At 33.2% G+C, this 20,355-nt stretch overlaps 1 protein-coding gene across 3 annotated transcripts in view; it reads left to right on the top strand.

Annotated features, from left to right (window-relative positions):
• The window catches only part of ANO3 (anoctamin 3), a 368,098-nt gene extending 348,738 nt beyond the window's left edge, over positions 1-19,360 (top strand). For 2 of the 3 annotated variants that reach the window (XM_076002082.1, XM_076002083.1), the window contains 5 exons: positions 38-190; positions 2,863-3,010; positions 9,575-9,655; positions 9,823-9,928; positions 12,953-19,358. In XM_076002082.1, the coding sequence (XP_075858197.1) occupies positions 38-190; positions 2,863-3,010; positions 9,575-9,655; positions 9,823-9,928; positions 12,953-13,135 (671 nt within the window). In that variant the 3' untranslated portion in view covers positions 13,136-19,358. Of the gene's footprint in view, positions 1-37; positions 191-2,862; positions 3,011-9,574; positions 9,656-9,822; positions 9,929-12,952 lie in introns of all 3 variants that reach the window. The other variant, XM_012744641.3, reaches the window with a different exon arrangement.
• The last annotated feature ends 995 nt before the right edge of the window (positions 19,361-20,355 follow it).

Genomic DNA, 20,355 nt, shown 5'->3' with positions numbered 1-20,355 from the left:
TTTATATTATTACTTTTCTAATGCTGTCCTTTTACAGTTTTGCAGTTTGGTTTTACCACCATCTTTGTTGCGGCTTTCCCTCTGGCCCCTCTTTTGGCTTTGTTAAACAATATCATTGAAATCAGGCTGGATGCATACAAATTTGTCACCCAGTGGCGGAGGCCTCTGCCAGCCCGAGCAACTGACATAGGTAAGATGCAGAAATTAAATGCTTTTGCATTCCTAACACCAAGAGGTGTGCTATGGTTTGAATATGTCCCCCAGAATTCATATGTTGCAACTTAATCACCAATATGATAGTATTAAGAGATGTGGACTTTAAGAGGTCATTGAGTCATGAAGGCAGAGCCCTTAGGGATAGGACTAGGGCTTGAGGGAGTGGGTTTCTTCTCTCCTGGTCTTCACCATGGGAGAACACAGCATCCATCCCTTTTTGCTTTTCACCTTCTGCCATGGGAGGAAAAGCAGCAAGGCACCATCTTGGAAACAAGGACTCTCCAGACCTTAAACCTGCTGGGGCCTGGATCTTAAACTTTTCCAGTCTCTAGAACAGTGAAAAATAAATTTCTGTTTTTTATAAATTACCTACTCTGAGATATTTTGTTACAGCAGCACAAAGTCCTAAGATAACATGGTTTGATCTTTCCTAGCATCATGTGGGTTTTTATCGCAGGAGCTTCCTCCAACCATAACCAAACTTATTCTGCATTTTGCTTTAATAAACTGTCGTTTTGCAATAGTCCAAGTATATTAGAAAGAAATTTAACACTTTTCCTTTTTGGGAATTTTCTGGGTAGTATTGCAAGGTTACCTTTTCAGTTATTATAATTTTACCCATTTATATACCCCACAACTACCAAAACCTATTTAAAACATGCAAACCCGTAGAGATTGAATACCATACAGCTTGATTTTTTTATTTTTCAAAACAACTAAAATTACTGCTGTCCTTTAACTTTGGTATATTTATTGATTTTATTATTAAAATAATATAAGAACATTAAAGAAAATCTGGAAAATCAAAGAAAAAAATAACCTCTCATTCCAGCTTTAACTAGCATTTATTGCAACTTCCAACAGATATATTATTATTTTTTAAACTTTGCTGTATTTTACTTTGTTCAAGCCAGACAGCACAAAAGTATAAAAAGAAAGAGTTAGTAATCTTTCCCCTCTTTATATTTCTGTTCTACTTCAGTGAATCAGTGCTATCAATTTGGCATGCATTCTTTGTCAAGGTATATTTTGCTCATACAAATATACAAAAATATATTTATTCATCATATGTAGGGGTCTGCATTGTTTTTCCTTCATGAACACCCTCCAGCTCAAAACATATTGATCTAATTTATTTTATTAGAACAGTAATATTCATAATATGGATATACCATAACTTTATAATCATTTGCTTATTTTATTTTCCTACTACAAGCAAGAATAAACATAAATAAATACAGTTATAGAGATAAATATAGACATAGATACTAAATATATCACATTTTCATATATATGTGTGTGTGTATTTATGTATAGTGCATCTGTAAAATATATTCCAATAAGTAGGCCTGCTGGATTAAAAGGTATGCATGTTTTAATTTTGAAAGACATCAGATTAATTACCAAAAATGGTGTAATAAGTCATACTTATAATAATGTAAAGGACTTCCTGTTTCCACAATCCCTAAATACCACTAGATATTATAAGACTTTCAAATATTTGACAATATATTGTATTTTTAAAAATCTTATTCTTTGAATGGCACCATTCTAAATACTAGTGATTGAAAACTTTTAAAAATATTTATTGATTATTTCATTTTTAAAGCAGATTGCTTCTTTCTTTGTATTTCTTGTCCATATTTCTCATGTTTATCTTATTAAAATTTTAGGATATTTTTGTATATTAAGTGTATTATCCCTTTGTCTGTGTTTGTAAAGAAATATTTTCTCCCAGGCTATTTTCTTTTGACTGAATATTGTGAGTTTTATAAAAATAAATACTTAATTTTTATGTATTCAAATATTTTTTTATGAATTCTGGTTTCTTATTTTTGATCTCCCCAATCAGTTAGCCTTTAACATCCTTTTAAAAAAAAATTTAAATTATACCTCAATGTAGCCATATTATAAAGATTTTTGAAAACAAGGGGAGAAGGAAGAAAGTTGCCCTGCTATTCAATCACCCTTAGCATTTCTGAGTAGTTTTTTTCCAGGACTTTTATTTCTCATCAATATTTTTACAGGTAAATTTCATCCTATTTGAAACATCAGTTTTGACTGTGATCAATAGTATATTGATTCCATATACTCTACAACTTAAAAGCTTTTTTCTCTGTTCATATGATGCCAGATTGACCTCTAAAAAAGTAGAAAATGTCAATTAGTAATTTGCAAGTCCTAACACACCAAACTAGTTTTACTTCTTTCTATATTTTTATTTTAAAAAGATAGCTGGCAAAGATAAAGGCAAACCCTATAGTGAATGCAGATATTTCAGAATGTACACAACTGTATAAAACTTGAAGTTTTTTTATATATAGTTTTTATTGCCTCAGCAAGTTCTGTATATTAGGCTTTGAAATATTTTGCATACCTGTGCCACGTGTCATTGTTACATACATGAACCAGGTCCTAATGGGAGTTCAGTTTTTAAATCTTTCTAGATGGGGGTCTATCTTACTTCTATGGAAAAAGCATATTCTATGGCTATAATATCTGGAGTGAAATACTCTCCTAAGAAAATAAATAGTGGACAGAACTGTGGTCCCAACATACATAAAACATTCTTTCCAGAAAAGATTCATTAGAGGGTTTTCCTATTTTTCACTTTTATTCACTACCTTTAATCTTTCTCCTATTCAGGAATCTGGCTTGGGATTCTTGAAGGAATCGGTATATTGGCTGTGATCACCAACGCGTTTGTAATTGCTATTACATCTGATTACATCCCACGTTTTGTCTATGAATACAAATATGGGCCCTGTGCAAATCATGGAAAACCAAATGAAAAGTAAGGTTGAAATTTACACATTTCCTGGTATATTTTGATTGTTATTAAAATGAGAACTTATTGGGAAGTTTTGTTTTGTGACCATTAAGGGTAATATATCTGAGCGTTGTATTTATAATGTGTTTATTAGATTAAATCTAGCAAGGTAAAAAAAAAAGTATTTTTTACAGCAAACAATTTTAGTCTCTCAATTTTTTAACTTGGAAATGCATCACTGGTATCAAAATGTGAAAACATTGTAATACATTTAGAAATCAGATTCTAGAACTGGAAGAGATCTTAGAAATTATCCAATGCAATCTTCTTACTGTGTAGATGGAGGATGGACACTCACACTGGTTAATCCAGTTGCTGAAGGGAACAAAGATGGATTGTGGGGAGATACAGGATATGAAGGAACTGAAAGCTATATGATTAGAGATTTTCAAAAGGAATTTATAGCTAGGGGTTTTAAGGATGCATAAAATGTTGTCTTTGACCTGTCTCCCATGTATTTTCTGTTAACATTTAAATCCACACTAGAAAGTAGGGTTTCTGAACCTCTGCACTATTGACATTTTAAATCAGATAATTCTATCTTTTGAGGGAGCAAAGAGGGCTACGTCGTGCATTGTAGGATGTTTAGCAGCATCCTTGGCCTTTACCCAGTAGATACCAATAGCAGCTTCTCTATTGCTGAAGTTGTAACAACTAAAAATATCTCCAGGCATTGCCAGAGGTCCCCTGGGGAACAACATGACTCAGTTTAGAACCACTGCTTTAGATGATATAGGTTTTCTCAGGTCTTTCCTTATTGAATGAATATATTGGGACAGAACACAGGAGGCTATTAAGCTTGGGAAACAACACTTAAGAGTTGTTGTAGCTAGAGATCAGCTTTAAGTGTGAAAGTTGTGATGGAAGATAGAGTAGTGATAGGAGAAGCTGCTTCTGCTTCTTCCTGCACAGCAGCTTTGGGTGTGTGGCTGATCTGGATGCAGGACATGTGCCAAACAGGATGAGCTCCAGTTTAGGATGAAATTAATTCTTAACTATGCTAATGAACGGATGTTTTCTCAGAACACTGAAATGCCTTTTTGAATATACATATCTTGATTTTTGAAAGAGAGGAAATAAAGGCATGAGTATTATTTTATTTTAGATTTTAGATTTTGGAGTCTTTTCAAGAGATTTTACCTTAAAGTCAGACACTTAGGTTTGAGTTCTAACAGCCTTTTACTAGCAGAGACATCATCAATCTAGAACTAGCTGGTTCTTAAAAAAGTGGTTGTCTGAGATAACAGTTTATCAACTGTAAAACACTATGTAAATATAAGGCTGTTTTAGTATTAACAGTGAAAAACAAAAAAAAGTCTCTTTTTTCTTGATTCAAAATAGTCTAGAATCTATTAAAAGCTATTAAGCCCCTTAAGGTTTAAAATAGATAAGCTTGTTTGGGCAGCCCTCTTCCTTAGAAGCATTATTTCCTAGTGTCTTTACTGCCACCTAGTGGCAAATAAAATGAGATTGGGTGGGCATCTAGTGCTGTTTTTAACATTTCAGGACCTGCCTTTCGTGCAGATAGCACCTGACCCCTTCTCCATATTGAATACCTAGGGATGTAGACCAATTTCAAGCAAAGATGTGGAGGACTTATGAGACCTTGACCCCACACATTCAAAGGGGCACCCTGTTGATTAATTTTTTTACGAGTATGCTTCCTAGCTAAATTGGAGTACATTCATTCAGATAGGAAATTTTCAGAGCAAGGTGGCAGAAGGACAAGATGGCAATGAAGATGATGATATTGGCAAAAGAGTAGTTAAAATGACAAATTATGAGGTCTAGTAGGGACAAGGGAGGGAGTGAAGCCAGCGTAGCACTGTAATTAAGATTTAAAGGTTTAAAATGAAATAGACCTTTATTTCAATCCAGGTTCGAACAGCTATTAATATTTGTCCTAGGGTAGTAGTTCTAAACAAGTGATCTGCAAATATTCTTCAGAGGTCCATGAAGTCAATACTATTTTTATAAAAGTATTAAGACATTATTTGCCTTTTTCACATATTAACATTTGCGCTGATGGTGCAAAAGCAACAGTGGATAAAATTTTGGGTGACTCTGAATAACCCAAAGCAGTGGCACCAAACAGTGTTAGTAATGATTGTATTTCTCACCACCATTTAAACATCATTGGCGAGTATTCCAGTAAGAAATTCAGTGTGTCTCCATTGAAGCTATAATAATTATTAATTTAATAAAATCTCAACTTTTGAATAAATGTCTTTTCAATATTCTATGTGAGAAAATGGGAAGTGTACATGAAGCACTTCTGCTGCATATCAACGTATGTTTCAAGGAAAGCACCTGTGTGATTATTGGAGTTGCAAACGGAGTAAACGTTCTTCCAACATGAAATAATGGTTGACAGACAAACTATGATTATTCATACGTGGGTATTTAGCAGACATTCTTTTAAAGAATGTAAAAAATTAGACTGTCATTTTAAGGAAATAATTGATAGTATTTGTTGCCATTGATAAAGTTCAAGCTTTGAAGTGAAAATTAGAATTTCAGATAACTTTTATCTACCACTGTAAGCTCGAAATCTTCCCAGTACTTACAGGATTTTTTTCTGAAAAAAAAAAATAAATTGTTATATTAACAATCGTGATTTTTTTTCAGTCAATAGTAAATAGACGGGCTGTCCGGAAAGTACTCAGCCATCATTAATATGTAATTTTCATATTACACAGCTGGATACTTTTTGGAAAGCCCTCATATATGTCAACATTTGGAAGATCTGCATAATTCTGGGAACAGATGTGTTCCAGTTGACCCATATTTGTTGTTACAAAATCATGCATGGATAAAAGATGAACTTAAAGTACAAGATAGGCCTATAGATTTTAATGTAACAGCATAAAAATTCACATGATTTAAGATTCTACATTGCAACCAAACTTTAAGAAATATCACATGCTATTTGGTGAGATGTCAATGAAAAATATCCACAAGTATCTGAAATGCTATTAAAATAGTCCTTCTTTTTCAACTACTACTTATGTGAGGCCAGATTTTATACTTACTCTTCAACCAAACAAAAAAACCATATTGCAATAGATTTAATATAGAAGCAGATACAAGAATCTAGCTGTCTTCTGTTAAAAGGGGCATTGAAGGGACTTGTAAACCTGTAAAACAATGTTATTTTCATTACATTTTTTCTTTTATAAAATATAACTATTTTTCTTAAAAATATGTCATTCATTTATAATGGATTTGATAGCTTTTACATGAATTAATAAACGTTTTCTAAATTTCTTAGTTTTAATTTCTAATGTGTTCCAATTTCAATTGTTGCACCCCAACAAAAAAAGCTCTTTCAGATCCCAATAATTCTTTAAAATGCAAAGGGATCCTGAGGCCAAAAAATTTGAGAATTAAAAGGGCTAGAGAAAGTCAGTTATTCTCTCTAAATCTTATTTCTTTATAATGGCAATAATAATACATGTTTAAGGTTGATCATAATAACACATACTTGTCCCCCTTTCCTTTAATCTCCTCTGTTCCATCCTTATCCATCTTACAAACTAATTGGCCAATCATTGTAACCACTTCCTTGGATATTCAGGTCCCCACGCCTCTCATTTTGTTCTACTGCCTTTGCAGAATTACATCTTTGGTCCTAATTCTTTGTCTGTTCTGCGCTGCACCTATGCAGTATGTGTATGGAGAAAAACAACCACACTGACAGGTTTCATTTTAAACTTCTATCACAAACCTTGTGTGGACCTGACAAATATATTTTATTTCCCTAGTCCATTACTGTTTTAGTTTTTAGAGAAGTTTGCCATACCTTCTCCTCGCTTCTCAAGGGTAGAGCACCTCCTTCCTTATTCTCACTCTCACCTGATCTTGCTTGCTACTTAACTAGGAAAATTAAACCAGTTAAAAAAGAACTTTCACAGATGTACATTTTCACATCTCCCTCCCTGCAGTATGTGTGCCATATAGTCTGCCTTCTTCTAGTTCCTAGAATAGAGCTGTGTTCCTATGAAGGCAAAATTCCTCCACTTGTGCCCTAGATCTCTTCTTCTTTCCCTGTCTGAGATCATCATTCTAGTAATTCTCCCCTTTCTCTTACCCATTACCAATTTTGCCTCTATTGTCTTTTTCACATTAACATTGGAACATGTACTTATTCTTCCAGTCAATATGTAAAGTCCTCCTGGTCTGCTGCCTGCCAGTTACATCTCCATGTCTTTGCTCCCATCTGTAACAAAACATGTCAGAAGAGTTTTCTGTTTCTGCATTTTCCAGTTCACCTCATTCTCTTCACTTCTAAACTCTCTCCAGTAAGACTTATTCCACAACACTACACCAAAAGTTCACAATGACTTTCACATTGTCAAACCCACTTGCCAATTCCCCATTCTCACATCACGTGGGCTGTGAGCAGCATTTGACAATTCATCATTCCCTTCTTGATATACTTTATTCACTTGACTTCCAGAAAGCTGCAGAATTTTGGTTTTCCTGCTGCCCCATCAGCCACACTTGCCCAGTCATGTTTGCTAATTCTCATCGCTCAACTTCTTAATTTTTGGAGTGCCCTCATGGCTACTCCTCTCAACTCCTAATCTTTATTCATCTGTTATCTTCTTAACAAAATCTGCCCTAAGGACCCTATTTGGAATATTAACCCCCTAATCTCAATTTTCCTTATCTTAATCCATTATGTTGAAAGGCAATTAGGGTTTACTTTATTTTCTTCAAGGATATCCAATTTCTCCAGCATCATTTGTTGAAAAGACAATTCTTTTTTTTTTTTTTTTTTTTTGAGACAGAGTCTCACTTTGTTGTCCAGGCTAGAGTGAGTGCCGTGGCGTCAGCCTAGCTCACAGCAACCTCAAACTCCTGGGCTTGAGTGATCCTTCTGCCTTAGCCTCCCGAGTAGCTGGGACTACAGGCATGCGCCACCATGCCCGGCTAATTTTTTTTTTTATATATATATCAGTTGGCCAATTAATTTCTATTTATAGTAGAGACGGGGTCTCGCTCTTGCTCAGGCTGGTTTTGAACTCCTGACCTTGAGCAATCCGCCCGCCTCGGCCTCCCAAGAGCTAGGATTACAGGCATGAGCCACAGCGCCCGGCCTGAAAAGACAATTCTTGCACTACTGGATTGCAGTGGCATATTTGTCATAAATCAGGTGAATGTATATTTGTGGATCCATTTTTGAACTCTCTCCTCTTTTCCAATAATCTATTTGCCTTTCCTTGCATGAACACCACCATGACTTAATTACCATAGCTTCATGTTAAGTCACTATGAAGTGCTATAATCTTCCAAACATTTTCTTCTTCAACACTGACTTTGCTAGTATAGATTTTTCACTTGCATGTAAACTTTAGATTCAGTTTATCAGTTACCATTTTTAAAAATCTGAGAGAATTGACATTTTAACAGCAATCTTTGAACATGCTATCTGACTGTACCTATTTAGGTCTTCATTGAATGACCTGAGAAATGTTTTTTGTAGATTCCAGTGTAGAGGTCTAACACATCTTTTTTAGATTTATGCCCAGATATTTGGTATTTATAGTATCACCATAAATACTATTTCTTTAAATTTCATTTTCTGTGTGTCTGCTGCTAGTATGTAGAAATAGTTATTTTTCCATATTGACTTTGTATCTATCTAATGACCTTGCTATATTCATCCAATAGTTCAAATTATTTGTAGATCATTGTCTATTTTCTATATATACAAACATGCCATATGTGAATAATGACAGATTTATATACTATTCCTTTATGTTAATTCCACTATATCTTTTTCTTCTACTTGTGTAAACTATATTGAATAGAAATGTTAACAGTGGAAATGTTTGTCTTATTCCTGACCTCAGGAGAAAGACTTTAACATATTTAGCATTCACTGTTAAATCTGATATTAGCTATATGTTTTTATGTAGGTATTCCTTATCAGATTTTTAGTTTGTTGACTGGCATTTATTATGAATGGCAGTTGATTTTTATCAAATATTTGTTTCTTTATCTATTAATATGATCATATGATTTTCTCCTTTTGTTCTATTAATGTAGTGAATTTTGATTGATTTTTATATGATAGGAAAAACCTTGTATCAAGAGGAGTTAATTTTTCACTAAATATACTTTGAATAAATTAACAAATAAATAATGTTTATTAACTGACTACTTAATTATAATTGATCAAATAGTATTATATGCATGTATATTTATAAAACATATTCTATAGAGTTTTAATGTATAGGAAATAATTAGCAGAATGTCTAGGGCATGGTAGCCACTTAATAAATGTAAACTACATGAACGGTAGGAACTACTGGGAGAAAATGACAGGGCAAGAATCTGTCTCATTAAGGTACAATTACAGATGTAATTAGAGTTAGGGAATGGAATAAGAGACCTAAGTTGCTAAGTTTGTAAGTAGAATAGAAGTATAATGGCTTTTTAAAATTCTGTAATTTGTAATGAAGAAATTGTACTAAAAATTTATGAATCACTGAATCACATGATATTTGTCTTTTCTCCCAGTTGCTTAACGGGATATGTCAACAACAGCCTATCCTTCTTTGACCTGAGTGAACTCGGCATGGGAAAATCTGGTTATTGCAGGTACTTACAATTATCTTTCTGTCTTGCTTTCACCTTTCCATCTCCTCCCCTATACATGTTAATGATCCCATTTACATTGTCATTTTGCATTTTTGGCAAAGCAAAAGTATTTAGGGCCTTCATGCTTTTATCTCTATTATTCATTGTCTTATTTTTGTGGATTTCAGGTACCGAGACTACAGAGGTCCTCCTTGGAGTTCCAAACCCTATGAGTTCACCTTACAATACTGGCATATCCTTGCTGCTCGGTTGGCCTTCATTATCGTGTTTGAGGTTAGTCACAAACTGGGAAGAAAATGTGTAGGTAAAAGCTTTTCCAACTAGTATATCAGTTGCCTCTTTGAAGTTCCTTACTGACTTCCAAAAAATGACTTACGTAGGTCCCAGTAAAAGCTCAGATGCAATGAATCTGTTATAACAAATGCAAAAAAGTAAGAGCTGAATAATGTAAAAATGTAAGTCAGTGGGTATTTCTACCAGAGAATCAAGGTTTAAAAAAAAAAAAAACTAATGTGCAGTAGTAGTTGACACTACGTAGTTCCTAGTAGCCAAAGTTTTTTGATTTTTGTTTTTCTTTTAATGGATGGTTTTCATCATCTGATAAAAGAATCCATATCTATTCATCTGGATGGAATAATTGATTTTCTGAACAATCAACTCTAATTACAATTGATCACATATGCATTTGTACAGGGGACATTGGATGATCTAATATGTTATGCCTGAGAACTCTTTTATTAAAAAATGCATAAACTTTGATTATCAGAGTTATGCAATAATATTAGATTATAATCTTGTGATAACCATTATTCTACTGTCTACCTCCATGACATCAACTTTTTTATCTCCCACATATGAGTGAGAACATGCAATATTTGGCTTTCTGTACCTGGATAATTTCACTCAATGTAATGACTTTCAGTTCCATCCATGTTTGCTGCAAATGACAGGATTTCATTCACTTTTATGGCTGAATAATATTAAATTGCATATATATACCACATTTTCTTTATCCATTCATACATTGATGGACACTTAGGTTGATTTCATATCTTGCCTATTATTAATAGTACTGTAACATGGAAGTTCAGATATCTCTTTGATATACTGATTTCCTTTCCTTTAGATATATATCCAGCAGTTGGATTGCTAGATAATATGGTAGATCTATTTTTTTGTCTTTTGAGGAACCTACATACTGTTTTCTATAGTGACTGTAGTAATTTACATTCCCACCAAGAGTGTACAAGGGTTCTCTTTTCTCTACATCCTCACCAGCATGTTTTATATAATTTTTTTCATTATAGCCATTTTAACTGGAGTGAGATGATATCTCATTTGTTTTGATTTATGTTTCTCTTATGATTAGTGATGTTGAGCATTTTTATATACCTGTTGGCCATTTGTATGTGTTCCTTTGAAAACTATCTATTCAGATAATTTGCTCACTTTTAAATCAGATTATTTGTACTTTTCCTGTGAGCTGTTTGAGTTTCCTATATAATCTGTTCATTAATCCCTTGACAGATGGATAGTTTGCAAATATTTTTTCCCATTCTGTAGATTGTCTCTTCACTCTGTACATTGTTTTCTTTGCTGTGCAGAAGCTTTTTAATTCGATGTATTCCCATTGGTCTATTTTTGCTTTTCTTGCCTGTACTTTCAAGGTCTTATCCAAAAAAATCTCTGGCCAGACCAATGTCCTAATGCAATTTCCCAATGTGTTCTTCTAGTAGTTTCACAGTTTCAGGTCTTACATTTAAATCTTTAATCCATCTTTATGTGATTTTGCATATGGTGAGAGACAGGGGTCTGGTTTCATTCCTCTGCATATAAATATCCAGTTTTCCCAGCATTATTTATTAAAGAGACTGTCCTTTGTTGCATTAAACTTTTTTCCCCTTAAATTGAACGAACTCTTTGATGATAAAAATAATTCTGCATTAAGTTCTAATGGTGTTATTAAAATTATACTAAATTCTTTTTTCCATAGGGACTTGAAACATATCCCTTTTTTCTAATTTAAGTTATAACAAATGTTTTAAGTTTTATTTCTGTACTCTTGTGATGCATTCCTGAATATTTCATGAATATCAAATATTTGATCAGGAAAGAAATGTCTGATTACTTGCTTTTCTATATATGGAAAAATATGACCTTCTTTACTGTAATCTACTGTACAATGCAATTTCTTGGAATGCATATAGCAAGCCCAGCTAAAAGTGCCTTGAATTTTTCTTTTCCAAATAGAGAGATTATTGTCTAGTAAAAGTCCTTTGGGTAAATATATTCTTTTCCACAGATCATGCTAACTCTATCTCTATCAGTATAATATTTTTTCCTTGCTGAGAAATTGAAAGATCTACCCTTCTTCATAGGAAAAAGAAAAGATTAATCTATAATAATAAGAGTAATATTTAAGCAGTGCTTACACTACGCCAAGCTTGCCTTTAAGCCTTTTTTATGTGTGTATATATACACATTAATATATATATTAATTAACCCATTAATATATATTCATTTAATCTTCATCTCAACCTTTAAAGAGATCCTACTATTCATTTTAGGGATAAGATGCAGAATATAAGTGATTTGGCTAAAGCTTCACAGCTAATGAGTATAAGAATAGGATTCAGATTCCAACAGTTTTATTCAACATCTATACTCTTAACCACAGGCATATTGCCTTTTGAGTTTTATTTCTGATTTTTTTTAGTATAATACTTTTATCAGTTTATTTTTTAAAATGTAAGTAACATGTTTTTATTGTAGAATAATCCTGTGATAGAGATAAAATAAGTAAAGCAGTTATCATGCTATATGAACTTAATAGAATAGAAATTATGAAAAAAGCATATCCTGGAGATTGAGTCTAATTCCAGCATAATAGGCAGACTGTATTCTATGTGGTTTGTACAGTATGCATTATGATCCATTGGACATGTGTCCTTCCCTGCATGTGTCCTTCTCATCTATATATAATAATGCATGTAATAGTATTATATAATATATAAGATTTTATAGACATAAATTTAAGGTTCATTCAGTGTTTATAAAGTGATATCAACATGTGGCAGCACAAAGAGAAAACAACTGTGTTTCCTCCTAACACTTAAGTGATAGAAGGCAACAGTAGTATCTCTAATAAAATTTTTGAAAATATTAATATTATAGATGGTATATGCTAAGTTCTGAGGCTTGATTTTAAAACAAATGCAACATTGTTCATCATTGTACTGTTCATAATTAGCATTTCAGAATCTTTGAAAATTGTAATTTTCACTCTTAAATTTTCAGCACCTTGTCTTTGGGATTAAGTCATTCATCGCATACCTGATTCCAGATGTACCAAAGGGCCTCTATGACCGAATACGACGGGAGAAGTACTTAGTCCAAGAAATGATGTATGAGGCCGAACTAGAACACTTGCAACAACAACGAAGAAAAAGTGGTCAGCCTGTTCACCATGAGTGGCCTTAGTTGATGCCTGTTACCCAGCAGAGGTGGTAACATTAGTGGGAAGAAATGATGGTAACTTTGAATTCTAGGTGGGATCTAGGTGGAAGGCATACTTGGCAAACCATATGTATGATATGCTACTTGGAAATGTATCACAGCCATCTCTGGGATTTGGAATATCCAGGCTTCTAGGGAAGAAAAAGATGACTCATGACCTTACAAAGGGTTTAGATTAGCGTTGCCAGAAGCCAGGATCTAATTCTCAGAACCAGTCTCAGGGAGTTGTATGTTTGGAGACGTCTGCCTTCCATCAGATGCAGTGTAATAGGAAGGACCATGGTAAAGTTTCCAGAGACAGATTTCCATGTAAATGTTCACAAGTCAGGCATGACTTAAAGTATCATGTGGTCTTCACTGACATTTTAATCTGACTTTGGAACCTTTGGTTGAGTTGAGATGCCTATAAGAAATGATGTAAATCAATTATTGCCTTTGCTGCCAGAAGCCCATGTCCCTTCAGTTTACAGGTTAGTAGGAATTACCCTTGTCTCTTGCTGAAATTATGGATCTGTGCCACAGGGAATTTATGCTGCTTTACATTGACTATGCAGTTGAAGAGTTGCACATCACCTTTAGTAGTCAAACCAAAAATCTAATATTCCAGAAAGAATACCATTCATTAAAATAATATTCTGTTGCATTGGCTACATTCAAGTCTGTTTTATCACTGACAGAGCCAGTTGCACTCCACATTTTTTGTACTAAATGCCAATAGAGCCACATGCTTATAAAATATGAATGGTTATTCTTATATCATTTAGAACACAACTAATCCATACTCTACTGTGGAAGGCTGTTTTATAGTATATTTAATATTTCCCTCTCTGATTTATTACAATTCTCACAGAATATTAACTTGAAATGCTGTAAATATCTTGATTTTCCTTATACTTTTGCACCTTGATAGTATGTAATACAACTTATAGTTTATGCAGCTCTGAGAAAAGTTGCACAGTATGCTATTGTCATATGTTTATTCAGGAAATTTGAAGCCAGATGCTCTGCAACACTTATGCTTTCTTAACAATATGCACTCTTACTCATGAGCTAATGAAAATAACGCATGAATATAAATCTATATTATTTGTTTAAAAAAAAAACCACTTATTTTGTGTTTTACTTACTTTTTCATCACTGAAGGGAGTATTCTGTTATTATTACCTTGACAGACTGATTTGGTTTATTTTTGAAAACTCTCTAAAGTCAAATTAATTGTGAAGGACATAATTTTGCTTTGTTGTGGAATTCCTATTTCAGTGTCAACTCTGTATCTGTGAGTGGACTGTTCACAGACTGATGAGGCAGGAATGATGGGGCATTCAACTGAAGAAAGTTCAGAGGAGGCATAGCATCCTGTGGGAATGGGATAGGAAGAAAGAGAATGTTGAAGTAGGGGGTCACATGGTAGAAATCAAGACACTTTTCCTTGTAAAACAAGGAAATCCTAGTTTTCCTCCCCTGAGAATGGGTGGGGAATCACACATGCGCACACACACCTATGTATACATAGGATTGTTATGATTATTATTTGTCCAATTAACTTTTGTCCAATTAAGCAAAGCACAGTTATTTCCAAAATTTAAAAGACCAGGTTAAACACAACAGAAATAAAATTGCGTATATATATATATATATGCGCTAGTGTTTCGCTGGTAAGAAAATTAGGAAGTTTCTCTTCTTAAAAAACTATTTTTTAAATTCTAACATTGAAAATGTTTTATTGACTTTTCCTTCTTTCCTTCCAGAGCAATGCTTATGGATTATAGTATGATAGAATATAGATATACATTGTATGTTTTTGTCAAGAATATTCACTTCCTTACTTTTCCCCTATTCTGAGCAAGGGGAAGCCTCTCAGACTCTAAACTTCCTTTACATGCCATGTGAGACTCTTCCATTCAGATTCCACAGACATTGTCTTTCTGTCCCCTGCTAATTTATAGCAACTAATTCCATTGATTACACAAAGGAGTTTTAAACTCGTCCATTTTTGTAGCATCTGTATTTCCTTTCCTATGTTACATAAATGTATACATATGCCTGAGTATAAATACTCTTTGCCTAATGATGATATAAACGAATGTCTTTTCCAAATTAGGGACACAAGACAGAGACATTTGTCTTACAGTAGTGCAAAGAATAATGATAGCTGTGTCCTTGATAATTCTTCTTTTTCAAAGTTTGTATATAGCCCCATCAGGGTTTAAAATCATGTTGATTGACCAGAGAGAACAATATGTAAAGAGAAACACTTTAATTAGAAAATTACAAAATATTGATTTAGACAATGCCTTCTCTGAAATTTCAAAACAGATATGAAGAAAAGAAAAAAAATTACCTGAAATGTTTCTTTTGTGAAACCGTGCAATAGAATCTAGCTATGCCTGCATAATCATTGATAGTAAAATCCTAACAGCTCCTCACAGTAGGTTAGTTTTAGATCACTCTGCTTCAGTTGAGAGAAATGTTTTATATCATGGTTTTTATATGAATACAAATTATTTCTCAAAGATTTATAGCACACAATTCTCAGGAATTCTGTATTACATGAATGCTGCTTATATATTTTCATATTCTAACTTGTCTACTCAAGCAAATATGTACACAACTAATATGTATGTGCATGCAGTCTGCCTTGACAAGCTGTTCCAAGCTGAAGAGCTTTCACAGTATAGTGTATGGAAAATCACTCTAGATCATAGCTGAAATCGTTTGTAACTGTCTGAGTCTGTGCACGCACTTTTAGATAAAATGTTGCTGAGTGACTGCATGATGAGATACAACTTTTGAATGTTGCACATTCTTCCAGAATGACTCTTGGCACAATTTATTGTACAATGGAATGAATAGGAAACTTTTTCACTCAATAAATTATCATTTGATATGGTATTTTTTCCTATCATTTGCATGTTACATTTAATTCTGCTTGCTTTATAAATATTAAATTAGGATCTGCTGAGAGTGTACAGGGAGGGAGGAATTACTCATTCTTCAGCTCTACAAGGTAACAGTTTCTTATTATTGCAGGCCCTTACCCCACCCTGAAAATATTTTGACTGTTTTTCTTCTAAGATCATTGTTGTCTTCAAGGCATTTGCACATTAAAGTGCAGCCAGTATATCATGCTGATCCTAATAATACTTTGTGTTAGAAACAGATGGGAGAGGAAGCTTGTGTGGTTCTTGTGAGGGTAATAATGCTTCTCCACACAAAAGCACTTTCTTTTTTCACACTTACGCTGGCTCTGGCAATCACCATCAAAATCTCCTTGGGACAGGAATTTTAGTGCCAATACAGCCCGTGCCAAGGAAGGGAGAACATGCAGGTGCATCACAGCCCACTGTCAGCAAGAGGCTACCAACCTACCCATTTTCTTTCTTTCTTTTTTTTTTTTTTTGTCTTGATGGTCGAAGTTGAAAATCCAGGTTACCTGAAGTGTTGATTAACTGATATGGCTGGATTGACTAGTCTGTCAATTGGGGGCAGGTAAACATAGGCCCAGAATGTGTGTGTGTTCATACAGTGGTCATATGTTTTGGGTATCAGGGAGCACTTACTGTCTGTGAGATACGCCCAATTCAGTCTTACTATGGTGATCAGATATTTCCACTTCATTTTCCCCAAAATTACAGTATGGTAAGCTCTGGGGATAGGGTTTCTCCAGGGAATCAGTTAACATTTTATCTCACTCCTGATATTCATGGCAGTTCAGAAGAGAATCTTTTAGGAATGGACTGAAAAAAGAAAACAAACAAACAAACAAAAAATAATTTCTGATGGAAAGGCAAGTATTTTCCTATAGGCATTTCTATTTAAAATGAAATATGCCAGCAATACATATTTCAAAGGAGAGATTAATTGAGCTTTAGCTTGAATCATTGATCAGCCCAGGTTCCTGCTAGCTAGGATTGATGTTCTTTAGTGGTAATAAATTACCTTCAGTTGAACTTGCTATCCAGCTTAATCTGAAAAACCACACCCATTACCAGTATTCTAGTCACATCCACATTAAGGCATCTTTTTCAGAAAGTTAAAATGAAAGCAGACAGGTCGGTAGAAAAGATTCTCATATTTGAGACCAGAGCCAATTTCTGGTACCATAAAAGTCTACCCTCAAGGAAAAGTCATCTATAAATTCGATCTTACTGCTTTATGACTTTATCAGTGTGTCCTTCTGTACAATTCCCTTTAGAGAAAGCCTCTTGTTCCACGTTCAGCTGTCCTGATGTGGGCATTTTGCTTGTACTAAACAGTCAATTGTATAGATGCTACTTTACATCTTTTCCTAAGAAAGAAGAGAGTGAGATTTTTGAAGCATAGACTTGCCTGTATTGACTTTCTCAGAATACTTTCCCATCTTAGTTTATTCTCTATGGAAAAAGCCCCACGTGGTACACAAGCTGCCTTAGTACCATTACAGTCATTTTGTCAATGAAACAAACTGCAATTTAGGTCATCCTTTAACCCTCAGAAGAAATAAAAGGGTTTTTTTCCCCTTCTTTTTTTTCTTTGTCTATGTTAAGATTCATAAAGCTAAATCTAGTAAGCTTTGATTTACGTGACAACTCTGGCCAAAGAATAAACATCCTAATTTTCAGTGCTGAAAATGAAAATGCACTTAAAAGGTTATGCAATTCTGTCTTCCTAGGATTTGCATCCACTGGCCTCTATATTGTGTTTTTTAGGTAAGAAAGACTTATTAGAGTCCTATAATTGAAAAAGAAATTTGAGGCTGACCAGAGAGATAGAGTGGATTTCTCAATGGGAGAAATTATGTTGCAGCCATATATTTAGACAGATGGTTATAAATATTGATTTTATTTTTCTTTTTACTTTATACAGCTCCTCTGTAAATCTGAAAAAAAATATACTGTGTGTTGAGTATTGTTATTTATTAAACATTCCTTCCAAAGTCTCGAGAAATTTTAAAACCAATTTAAGGAAGCTTTGCTCTATTAAAATAGACTGAATCAAGTTATATGAAGGTGACCTATAGGTCAGCATTCTTGAAATTGGTGAACAGTAAAGATGCATAAACCTTTATAATATATATTTCAAATCAGTTAATAACATTGCCCAATTGCCTATAAATTCAGCCTGACTATATTATACTGCTACTAATAAGCAATTTTGGGGATTGCTCATTTATTTTCTTACATGGAAATCACATTAGGGTGTTAAATAAATAAACCACAAGAAATTATTCTTAGCCTTTTTAAAATGTGACAAAAGCAGATTCTATAATTGAGACCAGGTGTTCTAAACACCTGTGCACACCCTTGCTTTAACATCTTAAGACAGATGAATTGTTTCTGAAAATTCTTGAGGACACATAGGTTAAGGTCTGCAAAAGATATCACCATTATATATTACCTTTCTTGATTTATAATAACCTATTTTATTAAGTTATAAAACTCTTGATATGTTTACTTCTTTTGTGTGTGTATGTGTGTGTGTCTTAAACCCTGGGTAGACCAACCATTGCAGGCATTATCCAAAACACTAAAAAGGAAATCCTATCATATAATATAGAAAACCTTATTTTGACATATGATTACTTGGTCATTTGGTAAATTTGCCTTAATCTATAAGGTTTATATAAAAGATTTTAGGATAGGTGACTATCTTTCCATCCCACTCCTAACCCCGTAGAGAATATTCACATTGATAATTCCAATGTACTTCAATCAGAACTTATTTTTCAAAGAAATAAAATAATTGTATGTCATAATTATAATCTGTTTTCATTTACAGGCATTTTTCTTAATATTAACTAGTTTTATAAACACAACATTAAATTTAAATGTATTCCAGGACCCTAAAATTAAAAAGCTGCATAAAATTTTAGAAATATAAAAACATTTTATATTTCCTACCGATAGACAGAAATATCATTATCAATGAACATCTTCCTCCACAGCGTAAGATCATTTTTCTAATTTGTAATGAGGTCCTGACATTTGAGAAGTCAAATATTTATAAGCTTTAACTGTCTTCTGAAGATGGCTATTTCAAACACAACAATGCAGTATTGGAAAAGCGGGTTTGTGACTGTTATTTCCATAGGTGTTTGCAAATCTACATTGATTTGCTCAAGAGATTGGGGTGGGAGAGGAAATTATAGTATTAACTCTTTATAAGAATTATAAATTAAAAATAACCCATTAGATGATTTACTATTGATGATGAATTATATTTGATTATAGTTTTATACCATTTTAATGTGTACTATTGATAATATCAGTTGAATTTTAGGTTTTTGGAAATAGGTTATACTACAAGTTTATTAATGCTGGATAAAAGTGGTTAACTACACTAAATCTTTGCAATATGAGATTAAGCATATTAGACTTTTAAATATACAAATGTATCTATATATATAGCTATAATTTCTATAATATTTTAAAACAATTTATTTCTAAGGGAATTATTAAAGGGAGGCTCCTCTATTTTTTCTATTTCTCATTTTAGTAATAATATTTGATTAAGATTATAACAGCATAAATATATTTGAATAACATTATCTTTTAAATACTGTTTGAAAAGGATGCGGCCTATAGTTTTTTGTTGTTGTTTGTTTCTCTTTAGAATGAAATAGTATAACCCTATAAAGCCACAAAATAGTAAAATTCATATTTAACAATATTATTTAAATTAAACAGAGGGAAAAGCTACCCTTCTGTGCTGTTTAGAGAATCATAGTTGCTTTGAACTGTGCATTGAATCATAAATTAGGTTGAGATGCTGTTTATCAAGGCTTACCTGTGCAAATGTAATAATAAATTATAGATACAAATATTGCATTTTCAGTAAGAAACTTGTCTACCTTTATAACAGTAGTTCTCTTTTTTTTCAAGAACTTAGGACCTTTAGAAAAGTTACTCTCTGGAAAATAATATTTTACTTAAACTCTGGCATAAAAAAGCTACTGTTTGGATATTTATGCCATGACTTTTAAATTATACTTCTGTTTATCTTGTTATTTCTAATTCTCAAAGTAGTACAGCAATACTTGTTCAAAGCTAATGTCTTGGAAATCCTGAAGAGAAACAGTGAAACGATTCAAGTTAAAATAAACAATATTCTTCCTATATTGCAGACTAAGAACTGAGTCTGCCAGTTCTTTGCTAAGACTCAGTGTTAGCCAGTCACTTTGCTAAGCACTTTCTATGATTTACCTC

Source organism: Microcebus murinus, chromosome 4, assembly GCF_040939455.1.
Source record: "Microcebus murinus isolate Inina chromosome 4, M.murinus_Inina_mat1.0, whole genome shotgun sequence".
Lineage (NCBI taxonomy): Eukaryota > Metazoa > Chordata > Mammalia > Primates > Cheirogaleidae > Microcebus > Microcebus murinus.
Note: the sequence above shows the minus strand (reverse complement) of the source record. Positions and strands in the feature narration are given on the sequence as shown.